General features: G+C 45.9%; 1 protein-coding gene across 1 annotated transcript; it reads left to right on the forward strand.

Moving 5' to 3' along the window:
* Nucleotides 1-86: 86 nt before the first annotated feature.
* LOC119396170 (tyrosyl-DNA phosphodiesterase 2) lies at nucleotides 87-16,519 on the forward strand. Its single transcript, XM_037663259.2, has 6 exons — nucleotides 87-404; nucleotides 941-987; nucleotides 3,533-3,694; nucleotides 6,223-6,433; nucleotides 10,371-10,541; nucleotides 14,770-16,519. Exons 1-6 carry the CDS (start codon nucleotides 210-212, stop codon nucleotides 15,052-15,054), a joined length of 1,071 nt encoding a protein of 356 aa, XP_037519187.1. The 5' UTR covers nucleotides 87-209; the 3' UTR covers nucleotides 15,055-16,519.
* Nucleotides 16,520-20,450: the final 3,931 nt, after the last annotated feature.

Here is a 20,450-nt window from a genome sequence, read left to right on the forward strand (position 1 = left end):
ATAGTTTGGGTTTTCCACTTCGGACGGCGGCGGCGGAAGATGGCTTTCGCGGAGTCGGCAAGCCATGATCCAAGCCAAGTGGATTACTTTCCGTAATTTTCTCTCTTTTTGTGGTTTCCGCAGGCCGTTGAAAGCAACAGTTTAAACGGTAACGTTGAACTTGTGTTTGTCCGCTGCGGTGAAACTGGAAAGATCAGTGTAGTGCCGCTATGGAGGCCGACAAAGATACAGATATCATTGAGGTCATGCAACGAAAGCCTGAGCAACAAGCCGGTGATATCGTTGTGTACGAAGTGCACGATAGTGACTCCGAATTCTCCGACGTTCTTGATGAATCTTCGGTCCTTGTCGCCGACTCATCTGCTGTAGGGGATGATACCTCCATCCTGGAGATTGTGGACTCGGTGAGTGTAGCATGCGTTGAGATTTTTTTTTTCATTTGTGGAGTGTTCTTCATCGCGGATGTGGGATGTGTCAAGCTGGAAGCACGCGTTCCTACGTTCCCTCCAAACCCCGCCTTTCTGCCAGAATCGGCGCAAGATACCGCAACAACATTATTGCTTGTGCGAATCCTCGCTCGTGTCGAGAGCCATTATGTTTGTCGCAACCATTTCTCCGAGCAAAAGCTTCATGTTCACCGCCGTGCAACAATTGAACCGTAACGGCTACCTGCTGGTTATCCTAATATAAGCTGAATGAGAGAAAGCGTACAAAGCTACCACAGTCGCAAAAGCAACTATCTGCGGGGATTTGAATTATTTCATTAATATAATAAAGGTCTTATCATGCGCTCCATTGACTTTCGATTCTGTTAAGGGCATGCGAAGCTGTAGCAGATTGTCTCATCTCTCTATATCTGTAGTAGCAGATCGATTCACCCGTATCACGTCATTTTAATTTTCGTTCGTGCTTATAAAAACAGCCTGTCTATTCCTCGCAGGATGAAGAACCAGGGAATACACAGCTGTCAGGCATTGTGACGTCCATGTAAGTCAAGTTCGTGAGCCTTTTGATGTGTGTGGTTTTTTGTTCACTATAAAAGGCATTAGGAAGTGCAAAGAATTAAGAACTGCCTCACTGCACGCTAACATAGTTTGAATGTGCAAAATTAGATAAAGTATCATCGTTTGATCTATTCGTTCGCTTTGTAGCGTGTGTCAACTCGCAATTCGTGCTTGTTAATCGAAAGCTTTTCAGATACTTCATAACAGGTAGTTCAAGTACACTGCATACAAAGCACTCAGTAAATAAGGAACCATGCGCAATGCTGGCTATGAAATGCCGTATTACAACAGGCATAAAATTCGTTCACATTTCCTTTGAATACCTCAATGGCACTCTAAAGAATGCCTCATCAGGCCCCACTGCAAATTTCGTTATATATGGACAGTTCTGGGACAACATTGCTGAAGGCCTCCTTGTTTGTGGCATTAAGCACACGGTTTTTGCACGAAGTGTCGTGCGGCATCCGAAGTTTCGGTTAATACTATTGCAGTGCTTGGGTGTTGATGTAGGCCGCAGGAATGTATGAGTAATTGGAGAAGTTTGAAAAATCTATTGGTGAACCGCATGTGACACATTTATTATCACAATGTGCATTTGAGAGCACCTTCACATGAAAATTTTGCATTGCTCTAATGAACATAGACTTCAACATCACATTTCAGTTTCAACGTAACACACAAGCAGTTTTGAAGTAGTGGAAGACAAACCAAATTAAACATTTCCTTCATTGCATTTGATAATTTGACTTCACATATACACATGCATGCTCACATATAGGGCATTTCTGCTGTATCATTCACGGAGTCTAAAAAAAAATAAAACATTAGCAAATTTGTATGAGCGAAATCAAATGCCAGTTGTTTAGGGTCTTGTATGAGAATCTGGCAGCCACGTTAAAGAACACCAGATGGTCGAAATTTCCGGAGCCCTCCACTACGGCGTCTCTCATAATCATATCGTGGTTTTGGGACGTAAAACCCCAGATATTATATGAGAATCTGGCAGAAATAGTCACGGCTGTCATTATGGTGCAACTGGTGCTTGCCTTTCTGTGTGCAAGTTTGCTCAATAGAGTTAGATTCTTCCAATATTGACAATGTATTTGTCTTCCTCATCAATGCAGTCTCTGTAAGGATAATGCTTCGCAGTCATGTTCTTGCAAATGCCTACCCACATATCCTTTATTGTGGTTTGGTCCTGTAAAGTTCCTCAAGTACTTTTCGTTAGAGTCACTCCTGCCATGGTGATCTAGTGGTTATATTGCTCGAGTGCTGAGCCGAAGGTCGCGGGATCGAATCCCGGATGTGGCGGCCACATTTTTGATGGAGTCAGAAATGCTTGAGGTTCGTGTACTTAAATTTAGGCGCATGTTGAAGAACTTTAGGGGGTCGAAATTTCCGGAGCCCTCCACTAAGGCGTGCCTCATAATCATATTGTGGTTTTGGGACGTCAAACCCCAACAATTATTATTATTTTCATTGGAGTTCTTGCATGTATTCAAGTTATTTCTATCTTGAATATGTGAATCATGGAAGCTCTGCACAATCAGTAGGTATGTAACTATATTTGCCTTACATTGCAGTTCAAGTTTGGCAGGAGTATTCTGCTTGCGAGTGTTGTTTTTGCGCTGTACCCTCATGATGAACTGTGCAGCATAAATTCCTGATTCAGTATGAACAAAGTGTGTTATACAGTGTGGTTTGAACATATGTAAGTACTACTGCAAGCTATGTATGTCCATAATGTTTTGAGACTGAGTCCATAAACGAAGGTAATTTAACGCTCGCGTTAAAAAATAAGAAAAAAAGAAAAAAATTGCTCAAGGTCATGACACGCTAACTCAGCTTCTCGCCCCTTTGTGATCCCCTCCTGTGTAGCTCTCAGTGCACTTGCTGGGATGAGGAGAGAGAAAAAGTGCTTAAAGCATGCAACAAATCCCTGTAACTCCGCCGGTACTTGACGGATCCTAAACATTTTTGTGGCAATCGATTCATGAAGCAGTTAACTTGGATAACGAGGTCATTCGATTGTATTTGGAAAAGTGTTGCAGGACCCTTTTAATACACTCGTAACATTCGCGACTGCAATGATACTTATCGATGTAAGCATCACGGAGAAGCTTACATGTTTGTGTGGCAGTCTTGTGAAGCTTCACACAGAACATTATCTTTACGCACGGTCCAAGGTCACTCACAGTACTAGTATCCACCAATGAGTACAGCAGCAGACCTTTCCACCACTTAGTGCCATGTGGCGACTGTTTCAGCGACCAACAAGTATAACACGAGTAACCGCAACATGATGCTGCACAGTAGCTCCAATGTACATACATCACTTATGCAGAAGGAAATGAATTGGCTGCAAATACCTCATTGAGACATTATTGTGTTATGAAATGTTCGTGCTTTCTGCAGTTCATGAGCACATTTGACTATAGCACAGTACAACACACAACTGGCTATTGCTTCCGGTAACTCTTGTAGGCTCGAATGAATCGTGAAAACTGTGTTTTTTTTATGTATTATAGGAGACGTGTGAGTATGCCCTCATCGGTTTCTCCAGATGTACCGGCACCTCTAACATCTCAAGGAAGGTGTGAAGCAATGACCCTAGTAAGCTGGAATGTTGACGGACTGAACCAGAAATACCTGCATCAGCGAGTTATAGCTGTTTGCGATGAGATATTGAGGTAAATTTCACTTTTTCATTGATTTGACTTTGTAACATACTACATGCTTGTAGTATGTTGCAGCAGAACAGGAGGTTGTGATTGTTGCCAAGTACCTTTGATAGTGAAACACAGTTGTTAACCAGTTGTGATTGAAAAAAAGGCATGGTTTATTCCTTTTCTTTATTTTTGCATTTTTGTTGATGTTGGAAGCACCATGGTTACATTTTGACTTGGTCGAAGACACATTTGTCAAATACACAAAATTCAGAGCTCTTGTTGTGTGCGAACATTGTGGCTTTCTTGAACACTCATTCTGAGCTGTATAGGGGCTGTGAAGATTTCAGTGCTCGATTATAGTTTTAACTACTGAGCTGCACTTTCGATTCCCAGATGCATTCAGATTTTCAGAAATGGTCGAAATGATCACTCGATAAGTCAAATACTATGTACATTTAATTAGAAAGAATAAATTACAAGACATGCTAAAAAAGATATTTACTGTACAGTTCATTTACACATACCTGCTTGTTCTGCTCATGTCGCTCACACTCGCGCTGCCTGCTGCTCTGCTTTTGGTTGGTCTTCACACTCTTGTAGCTCTTTCATGGCTGCCTGAGTGATTCCACACACACGCGTGCACTCGCACAATTGCGGAATGTTCCCGGAATTCTTCCCTGAAGCGTCTCTCTTCCGGCAACGACGCTCGCTGCACCCGGTGTGCGCAACCCCAAGGGGCCGCCCGCCCTCTCCCTTGGGGCCCTCATGCACAGCCATAGAAATGGGGTGCCATGTCAGGTGCAACCCCTTGGCAATGCACTCACCGGAGAAAGAAAAGGGAAAAAAAAAAGGAAAGCCATGTACGCTTCCTTACATTCAGTAGTGCTTACAAAATTTAATGTCCTCAATAAACGGAGAAAGGAAATAAAGGCACAAGCCAGTTTAGCACCATAACAGACATCTGAAGTGTAATTAGCTGCTCTAACACACAAACCTGACTCGAATGAAGCGTTCTGACTCTGCACGACGCAACACCTCAGTTCTTTTGGGTACTGTGCAGAATGCCGTGGTAGCTGCACTATCGAATCTTCGTTTGGTTTGTCAGCTCGTGAATCCGTTTCCAGGTGGTCACTCATGCTGATGGATGTCCATCCCTTGAGCTCGGTCATGTGAGCAGTGGTTGCAAAGCGCGAGGCATAGCGTCAGTCGATCTCGGTGACGTGGTAGGTGTCACATGGTAGGATGCACATGACCAGCAAAGGCGCTCTAACACTTGGCCTGCACCTTGGTTGGCTTCCCTGTCTGTTCAGGTGCTCGTAGTACAAACACGATGTTTCCGGCCTCATTGAGTCGTGCTGGGAAATGTCTGCGATCGTATACACTCTTACTCCTCTCCTTCTCTTGGAGGATTCTTTGTCACACTTGTTTCCACAGCTCACTGGGTTCCTCCCATTCCACTTTGTCACACTCAATGATCCACGTCAGAGTGACACGATGGAAATCTGGCTGATAACCATGTGCATCTCGAAAGGTGTCTTTCCTGTCATTTTGTTCACCACGTTGTTCATGTTGAACTGTACTTAACCTTTCGTCCCAGTCGCATCACTTTCAATCCTTCATGGAGGTCACGCTAATGGGAAAAACTGCTTGGTCTACTCTCTCCATCACCAACCGATTCGCTTGCAGGTGCCGCATTGAGTGTAGCACATGGTGAACGGCTTTCGCACTGCAACACTCTTTAACACGCACATGATGGGATGCTGCTGCCTTGGTACATGATAGTCGTCCTGGGCAGAGCTGTCTTCATTATGCACCCCTGGAGTGCATGGAGAATGTTTTTAGTCTATGTGTTGCGCATCGCCACAAGTCTCACAAGTATGAGCAAATACTAGTTGTGTCTCTTGCTCTACACAGACAGTCCCAATGGTCAATGTGGACCACCTCAAAGGTTTGCTTGCCTTGCAGAAAGGGGTTCAGAAGGCCTTCTCGCCTTCTGTTGGGCACCTGATTATCAATGCTCTCAAAACACTGAGAAATGTGCCTTCGTGCATAATTACGTGTCCTTGGGAGCCAGAAATTTTCAAGCATCTTAGAAGCCATTCTGTCCAATGCAAAATGGCCCATAAGGTCCGTAAGGTCGTTGTGACAGAAACTGTACTTTGAGTCTAGTGCCGGAGTAATGGCTGCGACTATGCCGTTGCTTACACCTGCTTCATTATGAAAGGGTCACTTTTGCGTCGCCCTTCTGTTGCCTTTCCGTGCCCTTCCCTTGCTGAATAGCATGCTTTATACCTGCAAACATCTTTGCCTTAAATGTAGGTCTTTCTCACTTTTGTGTGGTGCTGTAGTCTGGCTACTGACTCTGCTTTAACATAGTGTGCTGTACTTTGGTAAAAATATGGAAAGCTGTAACAGCTCAGTGGTGCATACTTGCAGTAGAGGCCCTTGTGAGTTCAACCGTTTTGCATAAGCACTCGCAGTTATAGCTTCAACTGACCGCAAGGATGCCATCACATCTTTGAGAATCATGACTGATTGTTGCATTACAGGTTGGACCCGGATGTGGTTTATCTGCAAGAAGTCGTACCTGAGATTGAGCCCAGTATCAGGCTCAGGTTCGCGCGCTATCTGTGCATACCCGATGAATCGCAAGGCTACTATGTTATGACACTGTTAAAGGAGGAAACGGTGAAGTACAAGAGTCACAATGTCGCACAGTTTTCATCCACCAAAATGGAAAGACACTTTGTTCACACTGAGGTGAGTGACGCTTGGTCTTATACTCTTTCACATGGGCACCTGTGGTAGTGATTCAAAAGGACACTAAATAGTGTAACGCAGAGAAATAGACACAACGCCTGTGCGCTAGGTCTTTCCTTCCAATAGAAACGGCTATACCCACTTTCCTTTTTAAAGGGGCACTGACAAAACTTCAGCCTCGAAATGTGCCCTTCATTCGATTGCGCGGTATGCATAATTCTTTTTGGCCAAATTTGAATGGTGTCCGTCACCTGGAAGATATTTTATTTCGAGTGCAAACAGAGTACGCAAGCTCAACGGGGCATTGAGCACCCCGCGACATCGACATTACTGTCACGTGTTCGGTGTGGCTTGTACCATCCTGAGGGACGACGCACTAGTAATGATGACGTCGACGATCTGAGTGTTCTTATCATGGTGCCAACGCCTGGAAACTCTCTCTCCCAGTGGCTCTCCTCACTTCTCATGCCTGATCTTCGTTGCGCTGCTTCGAATGATTTTGAATGTGCTCGTCAGTGGACGTGTTGGGGAACCGTTGTGCGCTGCATTCGTGTTCTTCGAAGCGCGGAAAAAGCAGAAAGAGTGTGTCATTTCATTACACTTATGGTACACGCCAAGTAAGGTATAGAGCAATATTATCACCAACAACTAACACCTAGATAGTGTTAATATAGAATTTTAGTTCGTCTGTAGACTTCCTTGCATATGATTAGCGTAATACCGGCTTACTGTAGCCATTAACGTTAGTGGCTGGATAGGTGGGGCCAGAGCCGTATATTCCCTTTGGGAGAGTTCGGCGCTCTTTTGATCTCGCCGCCAGTCTGGCAACAGCGCGCTTCCGCGCCGCTGACGCCATTTCGTGCCGAGGTTTCTCGTGATGCTGTACCCGTGACGTCGCTGTCGGCATTTATGTTTCCTCTGTGACCGACCTGGTGTGTCTTTGCTGCTGTTCGTGCACGTGTCGGCTGCGTGGAACATCGTGGACCTACACGGACGTCGCAATGGGGGCTTGCAGCGCAGTAGCCCGCGGCGGCGGGAGTTGGCGACGCTAGGTTTGTCACGTTACGTTGACGCGAAAACAGAGCACTCTATACTCCCACTTGCGCGACGCACTACGTCGCCTTGACGCATGCGCAATTGAGCGCACTTGGCGTCCCTTCTTCACGTAGAGACACAGACGCACTTCAGTCTGGATAACGTCGCCGGCGTGGAATGCAGCATGTCGCATCTCGCGCCGGCTGCAGCCGGGGCGCGTTGACGGACGCTGGGCGCGTCAGTCGCATCGCGCGTTGGCCTATAGAGTGCTGCACGTTTGTTAGCGTAGCGTCACTGTGCCGAGCGTGCGCGCGCGTCGACGTTACGCTGCAGTATATCAGCCCCTTAACTCGCTGAAGAAAGGATTCGCCAGAGACGGAGCGTTGCGGGCGCACGCCAACGCGAGCTTACAGTGCCGCGGCACAAAATGGCTGGCGGACAGCGCCGCCGCTAAATTTGGATGGTTGGTTGGCTCCGCCCCTCCGCCGAACTCTCCGAAGGAATATACGGCTCTGGGTGGGGCCATCTGGCGGCGCAAAGAAGAAAGAACCTGGCAAGCACAGAATTGTTATTGCAGAAGCCAGCGTATTCTACTTCTCTGTTAGTGTACATTCGTGGCAGCGGCGTAATTCCGAATGCATTACTACCTTGTTAAACTTTTTTTGCTCACGCACATCCGGCAAAAACAGATAAATGTACGTATCTCTCGTTGTGGTTGTCCAAAACATCATAAGATGTCGATATCATCGTCCGGTAAACCAATATTCCGTAAACCCCTTTGCGTATATCGGAATGCCGTACACGCTAAAATTTTCTAATATACATAGCTAATTGAGACGTACCAGCAAGCATGGCCCAAGCGCGTGTCCCCAGGCACTTCCTCATCGCTGCTAGGAACGGTGTTCATTTCCGCATTGCTGCTTTGCAAAAGGTCAAAGCAAAAATGATTTGCGACGACATGAATTGCGGCGATTCCCAAATCCAGAATGTTGTCTTCATCACTTGACACTGTTGACGGCGACGACAGTGATACCAGCACCTGGGGACGACGACACAACTGCATGTGTGCGCCTAGCAAACGAAATGTCAGCTGAACCCACATCACTTCCTTCTGTGGCCATGCAATCAGCTGGGGTGCAGTCTGGAAGGGACCACGAGGCAGCGCTGCCAGCACTACTAATTGGCGGGCTGGCCACTTGTTTTGAATCATGCTCGATACTGCTCATATTAATCAATGTAACAGGTAGTTATTCGTCCCGCCGTTGCATTTTGAGTCGCGAATCGCTACTAGGAGGTCGACAGCTACTCGCCGATGCAAAAATATTGACATGCATAAATTGGATGTCAGTGCTGTTTTAAGGTGTCCACATATTTATTTAACGTAGTGATACTAAAGCAGAAACATTAGCTCACGCTGACCTATGATGACGTGCTTGATACCAGGAATGTCTCAGCGTGGAATTATTGTATGGACGCAGAAATGTACGCGCTTATTGCAGTTTCAGTCAGCGCACTGCCGTTCAAGCCAAGCTTCATTGCAGATTCACATCGGCAACGTTGCGATAGTAGTACATGAAGAGAACATTTGACTGACGTTTTAAAACTTTGGACAAATGAAATCACTACATCCCAGTTCAGATAGATTGGTCAAAGCTTGCTCTGTGCGTCTTGCAAATGGCCACATGACCCGCCACCCAATATGTATGTTTTACATCTTAGAAGGAACTAGATGGCGGCGATCACTTTCTTTCCCTCCCTCTATATAATATTGTATATGATGGAGGCATGGTCACAGGTTTGGGGAAGCACCAGAGAAGAGAACAAGATAGGGAAATTAGCTAGCCCTTGCCTAATTAAAACATGCCCAGAAGCTTCACTATGGGTCCTCGTTTATTGCATATTTCATAAAGACTTTCAAATGGCTTAAAGGGAAGCTGAGGTGGTTTTGGAATTCGGTAAAACTCGTGGTTACAAAGGACCGACATTATTGTCGACGATGTCACAATTTTTTCCGTGGTTGTTGCAGCGAGAGCTTTAAAATACGCGGAAGAAAAGTTTGTCTTGCTCCGCCCACGCTAGCGTGCCGAAAGTGTGGGCGTGGAAACGAACTAGTACGTCATTTTCGGTGACTTTAGCAGAGCCGCACTATACTCCGACGGAATGTTCCCACCGCTCACTGATCCCAACTGCAAGAGTGCTATTTATGCACTCGAGGCTCAAGTAATTATAGAGACGCTGAAAGTTTGTAGCTGGATGACGATATCTGCCATAACGATGAACAGCCGAGCGCAGTGTGAACAAGCATCTATCGTATCTTCAACCGAGGTCCTCTGTGACTAACTCCGTCTGCGTGGTCTCAAACACGCGACCTGGCCCGCCTATGACCAACTTCTTCCTTTATATAATTTTTTTTTTCATATTAAGTGTGTTCATAACTTACACAGACGTGACTGGTCTCAAGCATTTTCTTCGTGAGGCGCCCCATTCGGTCAGCCATGTGTTAAAACAAACGGGAAACAAAAACTCTTTATTTCAGAATTGGCATCCAGATTTACAGGTTTGTCATTCTCGAGAGCAGTTTCTCGAAGCCTGATGTCATATTCCCTTCAGAATTGACCCGTATATAAGAAGGCCTTCTGTCAAATGGCAAGGTTAGCTGACAGATTGTTCAAACCCCCTCCCCCTCTCCCCCCGCTGCAACCTTCTTCACCATACCTGCCCATCGGGAGACTAAATTTCGCGGCTGCGGCCCGCTAGACGAGGTGAGTTAGAGACCCCTTGTGTACGCCGTTTCACCTTTGTGTTGAATCGCTGGAAAATCTTTTTATTTGCTCATATTTTTGCTCCGCTGATTTTGCTCCTTGGCTCTTCAACGTGCCTGTCTTCTGCTGTTCTCACGTAGGCAACCTTCAACAACAAGGATCTCGTTCTCCTGAACACCCACCTCGAGAGCATGGGCTACTCCAGCGAAGTCAGACAAATGCAACTTCGGAGATGCTTTCGTCAGTGCAGGAAAGAACCTCCAGGAAAGACAGTAATCTTGGGAGGCGACATGAACTTGAGAGACCACGAAGTGAGTGTGCGCCAGTCTTGCAAAAGTATGCACATTTAGTGAAAACGGGTGCGCAGAAATTTTTAAAGGCAAAGCGCTGAATTATGTTGCTATTTGGCTAGTGGAGATATTCTGGTGTATTTTTTGTCGAAAATTGAAGAAATTAAATAGTTTTTCCTGCTGATTTGAAACACGTCATAATATATCTTGCAGGTCAGCTAGTTCATGAGATACACAAAGCAGCCCCTCTATAGTTTCTGTAGACAGTAGGCAAGAAAGCATTCAGCAGAAAGGGAATATTACGAGATAGCTAGATACTGTAACGTGCAATAAGTGCAACGCTGCAAACAGTATACGGATGAAATCTTGACTAGTTATTCTGCAGTTGACCAAAATTCATTGTTCATACCATGGCTACCATAAAGAAAAAAACAAAATCAAATTTGAAAAATATATCTTGCAGCTAATGACAGTTCTGCTGTCAGTACTTTGTGATACACAGTTTAGGCTTCATGGTGGTAAAAAAATAGCTACAGCTCTAGCTGTTCTAGATCATGAGATACCACTCCTACAAGTGACCCAAAAGCTTCTCAGAATCAGCTTGTACTCGTTGCATAGATCTAAACCGTGCTTGACATATACTGATCTTATGAGACCTAAGTTGGCCTATACACAGGAAAGAGTAGTTTTAGATTTCAATTAAGTAATAAAAAACTCTCTTTTTTTCCCTTTGATGATATTTTGGTCTCTGCAGCCCATGTCCCCCCTTAATTAAGGTCTACTTGACACACAGTTCCTAAATCAACAAACGTCTATGTTGGCTACGTTTTGATGGACTTAGTATGAAAAAAATTTCCAGCTTTGTCCGAAAGGCAAAGGATTTGTTGTGGTAACAAAGCAGTCGAAAAATACACAAAATAAGGTTGGACACAACCTTAATTAAAACCTGCAGTCCTTGCCAGCGGCAAGTTGTCTATTCGTCCACTTTAATTTCTTCACATCTATATCGTGGTTTTGGGACGTTAAACCCCAGATATTATTTTTATTATTATTATTATTATGTATATCACAATTATTACAATACACTTAAAAAAGCAGCACAATTCACGTCTCCTATACCTTCCTTGGCTTCATTATCTGCTGGTTTTCATTAAGGTTGTGTCAAACAAAGAAACGAGCCCTCGAAAATTCCCTTCTTTCATTCATGCAGAGTGAGGTTTGTAGTTTTATCGGCTGTACAAGCCACACTAAACATTCGCTTATGATAGTGTAGTAACTAGCATGGTGTCATGCACGCACCACCAAATGTGAACAGAAAATATGTCTTAGCGAGGTCTCCTCTCCCCTTTTGTCCGTGTCTGCATGCCTTACGTTCTTTCATGATAAATCCTTGCCGTATATCTCAACTTTCTGCTATTCTAGGTCTTCAAGATCTAGGGCAGTACTGCCAACACGTGGTTCTCCTGAAACCTGAAGAAAATGTCTAGCAATCATATTATGGCACTCTGAGCCAATTATCTTGAGATCTTCGTCTCTGGTTGGCCTACTGAGTTAACGATGGATTCAAATTCATCCCCCTGTGACAGAAAATCAAGTGATTATCCACGTAACAAAATACCCAGTGGTCCATTCACCTCAGGCGCTCTTTAAGTCTTGGTCAGTATTGTTTAGATATGCACCACTAAGGCTAAGGGTCAACATGAGAACAAATGCAAACGTCCTGATTTAGGTGCATACACCTTCTCATTACCTTAACACCATCAACTCTAAGTACATGGACAGGATTTTTAGAACTGCCACCTTTGAAACACCACATTCGTTTCGTGAAAACCGATTCTGGCACTTGTTCGTTAATACAATCTTTAACACAATTTAACAGAATTCGTCATGCAGCAGAGAGTATCAAGGGTCTTCAGTATCCATGCTAAAGGCCATCTGCACATCAGGATTCTCCTCTGTCAAAAACTGAACTGGCAGCTGTGAGTTACACAGGCAAAATGGGTCTGAAAAAATAGTGAAGCTAAACTGCTGCTCGAGTAACTTGCTGCCGCAGATTTCGGAATCCTAGCTCTGCAGCAAGTGCCGAGTCCTAGCTTTAGTCCCTATATAATTTTTTAAGCCTAACCTGAAACTCGCAGACTTTTAAGCTTGCCGCACTGCATAACTAGATTTATTCCTGAAGACAGAAAGCCCAAGTTGTAGTATTTCAGACTTCTCTCGTGCCATATGGTACGAGAGAAGTCTGAAATGGTACAACTTGGTCTTTCTGTCACCAACAATGGTGCCAACATGGCACCAACAATGGCACCAACAACATGGTCACCAGTGAATCAACAACAGTGAACCAACACCAGGGCACCAACAACATGATCAACAGTGAAATGGTCCATCTGCTATAGCAGATGGACCATTTCACTTTTTTTTGTTGTTGTTGTGCAGCGCATATACACTGGTGGCATTGCATGTTCTATATCGCATGGCTAATCAGTCAGGCGCCATTGTTGGTGCCATTGTTGGTGCCATTGAAAGCGGTGTGTAGGCAGGTGGCCTTTACTCACTCTGAAAGTGCAGAGCTCCCTCGAGAGAAAGTGCCCATAACCTTCTGTTCTGAAATTTTGCACTTGGAGGGATCATGCAACATTTTTTGAACACGGTCAGGAAACACTGCCGGATCAGTAGTCGAGGCTTTTGAGAACACGTGAGCCAAACGTTATAGCACAGCATGCGGCCTGAAATTTGCAATTAATTCTCAAAGTCAGCTAAAAATCGCTCCCTCTTCTCGACGAATGATGCCATAAACCCAAATGACGGTGCCATAAAACCAAAGTGCACGGTTATTGGCTGATTTGAGCATCGCGAGCTGCATAGTTACCATGGCTGCCGCGGGATGGCGCCACATGCCCACGCACGTGCTCACGATCACACTGGAAGTAAGCCACATGTTCGAAGAAGAAAAAAAAAGAAGAGAAAGTGCGCAAGGTCATGACATGCACTGACAAACAGACGTAGCTTCTTGCCACCCTTTTCATTCCCCCCTCTGTGTAGCTTTCAGCGCACTCGCTGTTACGAAAGGAGAGAGAAAACGCTTAAAGCATGCGGCAAATCCCTGTAACTCCGCTCGTACTTGACGGATCCTAAAACTTTTCGCGGCTGTTGATTTGTGAGGCAGTGGACTCCTTTAAGGAAGCCACTTGACAATTACTTGGAAAAGTGTTGCAGGGCCCCTTTAAAGCTGAAAGTTGGGCTAGTTGGTTGTGACTTCGATGTATATTACTAGCGAAAATAAAACAGGGACAAAGGAAGATGCATACAGGGCGATCGCTAGGTCTACACCATGCAGTTGTTTCACACCTTGCAGACATGATCATTACCGCATGATCTACACGTCGCGTTTGTTTGCAATACCCAAACTTGATGAGGGGGTGTGGTTGATGCCCCCCCCCATCAGGTTTGGCAATTATAGTTAAAACTCAGTCTAATGAAACCCGGTTCTACGAAGTTCTCGATCTAACAAAGAAATTTCCATTCCTCGGCAGGTACCTATGTTGCCATCACCCCAAATTAACACTGCTAACTTGGCTCCAAACCCGATTTAACAAAGCTTTTCCTGAAGTAGGTGAGCAAAAAGGGGCGTGATCTAATTTTGACACAGACAGGTTTTTCTTCCAGCATGCGCTCTATCGCTATTAAGTTAAAATGTGTAGCCACCCTAGTCATGACCTTAATGTTATTTTGACGATGCTGAAGCCGTGCCCATGCACAAAACATTGGACTGAACAGTCGATAGTGCTCTTACGTACCTAATGGGGCTAGGTGCGTCGGTGCTTTATTGTCCCTGTAGACGCTCGCACAGAAGCACCATGGTGGTTGCTTTCATTATTTCATGGTTTATGCGGCATATGGCACTGACTGTTTCCTCGCAACTTCCTCGCTAGTTGGCCTGCTTGCACAATCACTGCTATCACTGTTCTCTTTGTCTTCATTTGTCGGCAGCCTGTCACAGCTTAATGTGACACGGTTTTTATCGTCCGGGCATGGGAGGTGTTTCACATGCACAGGCGTGAGGCAGTTTTTGGGCTTCGCTACGTTACAAGTTCATATTTCTAAGGACCGAGAAATCCCTTTCTTGATTTTACGAACTTCCTGATTTAACGAAATAATTCGAGCGGGACCATCTCTTCGTTAAATCGAGTTTGAACTGTATCAGGTTTGGGCCTAGAGTTAACCTCGATCTCTTCAATCTTCCCAGGTTGACTCGATCGGTGGCCTACCTGATGGCATCCAGGATGCGTGGACGGCGTGTGGTTCAGACCCAGGCTCGTGCTACACGTGGGACATGATGTGCAATGACAACTTGGACTTTGGTAAAAAGGTCACCGCCCGCCTGCGGTTTGACCGTGTTTATGTTCGCCACTCAGAGCCGGCTCATTTAATGCCAGTTTTTTTCAAACTCATTGGACAGAAGAGGCTGGAAACCGAACAGTGCTTCCCCAGTGACCACTGGGGCGTTGCCGTCCAGTTCAAGTGTCTGTGACCCCCATGACACACCTTTCATGTGCAAATACCATGTATTCAGGACTGATAGTGAGAAAAAGATAGCGTTACCTATTCCTCTCACAAAACCAGAAAGCAGCATGCAACAAATTCTGAACGAAGGTGGCAATGGTGGTCTCGTTTACAAACGTGCGCGTTTTCCTTTTGAACAAGTACAGGTGTTCCACAGGGTTTATTAAATGTGGCTATCACACGGAGGCATAAAGAATGTAATCAGACAGCTCGTTTCTCAAGGAGGCTCTGTTTGTCACTTTATGCTGAGCAGTGAGAATCGTTATATATTTTACTAGTGGTGTGTTAATTTATGTCGTATTTTACAATATATCAGCTCAGGACAAGCTGTAGTTAGAAAGGCGCGTACCATACTGTAAATAACGAAATTCATCTCGGTGGTTTCATACCTCAGGGAAGTAGACTAGTGGCTGCCGATCTCGTAAAATTGTACCACATGTACCTGACTTAGGAATGTGGAATCGGCGCATTCAACAGTGGCAATAGTGAGCGATTTATGTCCTGTAGTTTTAGAACGTGCCCATGATTTTGTTTCGATGGAATGGAAGTCTCAAGCAGTGATTGCGTGTGTCAATGTCAGTGGAATTTCGATGTACAGCAGGTAATCTACCCAAAAAGAAGGTAGGGTACAATGAAAGATAGGGCCAGCGTTTCGTATGCAATGGATTTCTTTTAATCAAAAGCCACAAACTGTACATGCTTCCAAAAATCTTGTGGACATGCAGGAGATCGTAATTAAGCCATTTGCTTCGGCAAAAGTCAAATGGCTCATATTCTTGAAAGATCAAGAGCTTGCCAACTACCAAGAACACATGCAGTTGTTAACCACTGCGGTAGTCGGTGTTTATACTATGTAATGTTACTGTAAATGATCTGATGTTCATGCGAACACGATCATGTGGGGACGTTTTTTACTGTGAAAGTTGTCTCTGCAAAGTGAATTATCTTCTGCATATGTTAGTGTGCACAAGCATTGTTGTCCATGTGCGCTTGCTGCGTTGCCCCTTGTAAAAAGCTGCAATGGCAGATGTTTTCGGCCAACTATTGTACACATAGTATTTGTTATTCTTTATATCTTCAAAACCCTTTCATTGTGTGGTTTTGCTGTCCTCATGTTTTATTGGAGCGCTTGAAGGCCAGAGTGCTTACTGGACTCGGAAATTCATGTTCTGTGTACTTTTGCTTTCACACTTTTTTTGTCACCTTTCGCACTTCGCAGTAGTCATTTCTTGCTGCTTTTCCGGTGTTTTGTCATTTGTTATTTATTTTACCGTGCAGTGGTGACGAGAAAGTCGCCACTGAATTATAACCAAGAAGAAATTATACAGGAAAGCACACAAACAGGTTATAATATGACTGTGGCGTAGTTTTCTTTCTTTTCTTTGATAGCAAGCAATAACGCCGCAATAAACTAACCTTCATGGTGTTAGAAATTGTCGTTACTCCATGATGGCTTAATATTGCATTCGGAACTGCAGTAATAGCTCCTGATTGGGCGGGAATGGAACAACAAAGTTTTTATTCCAGACTCATACAGACACACTTGCCAGACCGTACACCAAGTTCTGCCAACGGCCCATCCACTCTTGGTTTTGAATGTCACCAGTTTACACCACACAGAGGAACGCAGTTCTCATGAGTCGAAACGAATTTCGAGGTTGCCAAACGCAGACTGGTTGCCGAGGTAAGTCTTGCTGTGGGAATGCTGAGCTAGTTTTCATGTCGCCGGTGTCCCACCTCGTCTCTTTCTCCCTTGGTTCCTCCAAATGTCTTTTTCGAATCTGGTCCAAGTGCCGTGTTATGGTGCCCTTAACTGTCGAGATACTTGCCGTTAGGTTGTTTTGAATCTCATTGATGGTGCCACTGATCCATCGTGGTCCCTTGCCAAAATTTCGAGCAAGAAACGCCTTTCCAGGTGTCCGTTTCCTTTTTGTGGTCTTGTCCGTTGTCGACACGAGGTAGTCTGCCTTGTGCAGTGGCAGCTCTAGGTGCCCTCTGAGTCTGAAGGTCAGAACATACCTGCCAAGTCTCCCGGATTACCCGGGAGACTCCTGGATTTTGAACGTTTCTCCCGGTTGTACAGGTCATAGGAAAATCTCCCGGAAATCCAGTTTTGCCCCGCGCGTCCAGTGCATTGCGCGCCCCGTGCGTCACGGTGACGCGAGGTGGGACGTTTCGCGTACAGATGCGCTACACGCAATTTAAAAATTGATCCTAAATGTGTTATAGGTTATATCAGCCGTTAATATTTCGTAGATGATGCATTTGTGCACACACAAATCTATCCCACAAGTTATCTTGCCTTCAAAATTTTGTGTCACTGCTGCTCTAAGTGGAGAGCCCAGCACTTAAAGGGGTCATGAAGCACCCCTTGGGCTGATTGAAAAAACACATCCTGCGGAAAGCTGACACGGCTATGAACTGCTCTGCCAAATATCACAGCCGTGCGCGCCGCGTAATGGCCACAAGCGGAGCGCGAAGTTGCCGTTTCCCCAGGCACCCTCTTTTCAAACAGGGGCCGCTTCTCACTCTCGTCGGTGGGCGGGGCGTCTGTCCGCTGTACGTCGCAAGAGACATAGCATGCTTATTGGCCGATAGCCGACGTAAATCGAGAGCGGCGTTCAGATCAGATGCGCTTCTTGCCGCGGGGTGCCGCCACTTGCCGGCGCCGCACTCCTCAGTACACGGTAGCCGCACTCGCGCAAGCGAATCACAGCGGGAGAGCGATCGCGTTTCATGACGCGCGCTGGCGTAACTTCTTTCCCCCATGCCATCCCTCCCTGTCTAGCTTCCAGTGCGCTCGCCGGCACGAGAAAAGAGAGAAAGCGCTGGGAGCGTGCGCCAAGCCCCCGTAACTCCGCTGATTCTTGACGGATTCGAGAAATTTTTGCGGCAATCGATTCGGGAGGCAGTACACTCCGATACTGAGGCCATTAGATCATTACTTGGAAAAGTGGTTCATGACCCCTTTAAAACGGTAGCCGTTACTGATGTCTGTCGGGATAGCGTGTTCACCAGCGCTTGCGACTGTCCCCGTCTCAACGGCGCCCCTTATGGTCCCATTGCCCGACGAAATAACTGGTAAGCAAGCGACGACAGGCCTCGCACACGGAGCGATGTTATCGAATGTGCCCTTCGCGCGACGATGACGGCCGGGTCGTTTCATCTCTGCTTCAACCGCGTTCGTCGCTATCGCTAGCGCGCATTTACTCGCACGTTAAACAGACGATGCGTAAGCGATGTTATCGATTTGGACTCTACAGATCAGCGGTGACCGCAAAATCCCCCTGACAGTGTCCATATAATTGCTATCGCAGTACCCCCCCCCCCCCCCCCCCCCCCGTTGAGTAGATCTCCCGGATTCCGTTTCTCCAAACTTGGCAGGTATGTCAGAAGCATTTCCTCCAGGGTCTCGTCCCTGTTACCAGATGGTGTGTGCCTATGGGTTTGAAGCCAACGGTTCAGTTGTGAAACTAAAATTCCACCTGTTTGTCTCTTTAAGCCATCTTTAGCAGCTCTTACAGCCCTTTCACACAGCCCATTTGACTGTGGGTGGAATGGGGCCGTACGGAATTGGCGTATGCCGTTTCGGCTCACGAATCTTTTGCACTCCAGAATGACATGCCATTATCTGACACGAGGCAGGTGGAAGAGCCAAACCGTGCAAAAATGTCTCGCAAGATCTCAATGGTTGCTGCTGATGTTGCTGTCTGTGTGGGCACAGCTTCAATCCACCCTGTGTAGCTATCCACCACCACTAGGATCATTTTGTCCTCAAATGGGCCTGCATAATCTATGTGTACTCGAGTCCATGGCTTGGTTGTCAATGGCCACGCAACGGGCTTCCCAGCCAGTGGCATCAGTGCCATCGCCCGGCACACTGTGCCACCATTAATAGATACTGTTTCAGTTCCCTATCTCCCTGCCGTGCCCATAGAGAGAAGCCGGCCTGTCGCGATTCTTGCCTCCGCGGCACTGCGGTTGCAGGCTGCACTAGGAGAGCGAGAATTGTCGGCTAGTGGGCAGTGTTCCGCCGCGGCATCTCAGGTTCTCACCAATTCTGGCTGCCGACTGCAAAAGAAATAACTATTCTCGGAAGTTGCTCGGCATTTTGTTGAGGCTATTTCAGTTCACGATTTATTTGAAATGGACCATATTGTGCAAGGAGTAATATGTACGCCCGGGGATTTTGAGCGGTGGCTGAAATATAAAGAATGCCAGTGTTTTCAGTGGATGTTTACGTGGTACTGGCTGTCAAGTATGCACACGAATTTGCTTGCCATGCCAATCGTGTGAATCTTATTGCAGCACGAATGATATTTCCTCACAGACATATGGAACAACTGCTTTCTTTATGATAGGCATCCGCATAGCTTACTTTCGAAGCCTTAGGAGCTGGCTGCTCGCTTCAAGTTCAGGGACTGCGCCACTCGGAACCATCAAGTCCTAACTTGTATTCTTCCATCCAAAATTCTCCACAGTCTTTCTATTTTAAAGAAATATTCAACATGGACTTGCCCAATACATGTGTATCGCGATGAACATGCAGTACACAGTGATTTTATAAGCATGATCTGTGCGCGCACCAGGAAAACAGAGAAAAGAGCCAATTATCCCAAGGTCAGACCTTACCTTAGATATGTGCAGTTACTGTTTTCAAAATGGGAACAAGAGGAACTTTATTAACAACGGTGTTCACAAACTACGTTGACGATGAAGTTGAGAGTATGACGGAAACCCGTCTGGCCGGGATAAAACATTAAAGGGATCCGGACACCAACCAAATGATTTAAAAACAAATGTATTCACGTTTCGGCTCCCCCACGGGAACCATGTTCACAATAAAAGAGCGGCACAGCAGTTCACCTTTTTAATGCGGCACATCACGGGACCAAGACACCTGGCGTACATCGGAAGAAGATTACCCTCGTTGCGATTAAGGGTGTGCGGCGTGGTTTGGATGATCAGTGACTCCAGATAAAGGCGTGTCGCATGACTTTTCTCCCTGGCAATCAGACGGGCGTCTTTCCAGCTGATAGCGTGTGACGTAGTTGCGCAGTGTTCGGCCACGGCATTGGATGAAACATGCTTATTCTTGATGTCATTCTTGTGCTGCTGAAGTCTCGTCCTGAAGTTGCCGGTTTCCCCCATGTAGACGTAAGGGCAGTCCGCACAAGGGATGACGTACACAATACCCGAGTACCTTTCTTTTTCACGTTACCTGGTGTAACTTTTGCAGTCACAGTCCTATTTATACAAGTTTCGCTTTCTTTCATTTCTTTTGTGCACAAACTGCACTGTCATTTTGTTGGCACTTCAGTCGTCCAAACAAGTGCATGCGGGTCACCAAATAAAAATGTATCG

Source organism: Rhipicephalus sanguineus, chromosome 6, assembly GCF_013339695.2.
Source record: "Rhipicephalus sanguineus isolate Rsan-2018 chromosome 6, BIME_Rsan_1.4, whole genome shotgun sequence".
Taxonomy (NCBI): Eukaryota; Metazoa; Arthropoda; class Arachnida; order Ixodida; family Ixodidae; genus Rhipicephalus; species Rhipicephalus sanguineus.

Bases quoted from the DNA above. Each gene is read 5' to 3' on its own strand.
- LOC119396170 (XM_037663259.2), top strand. From the start codon at position 210: ATGGAGGCCGACAAAGATACAGATATCATTGAGGTCATGCAACGAAAG. The intron at 405-940 runs GTGAGTGTAGCA...TATTCCTCGCAG, and splicing joins TCCTGGAGATTGTGGACTCG to GATGAAGAACCAGGGAATAC. The intron at 6,434-10,370 runs GTGAGTGACGCT...GTTCTCACGTAG, and splicing joins GACACTTTGTTCACACTGAG to GCAACCTTCAACAACAAGGA.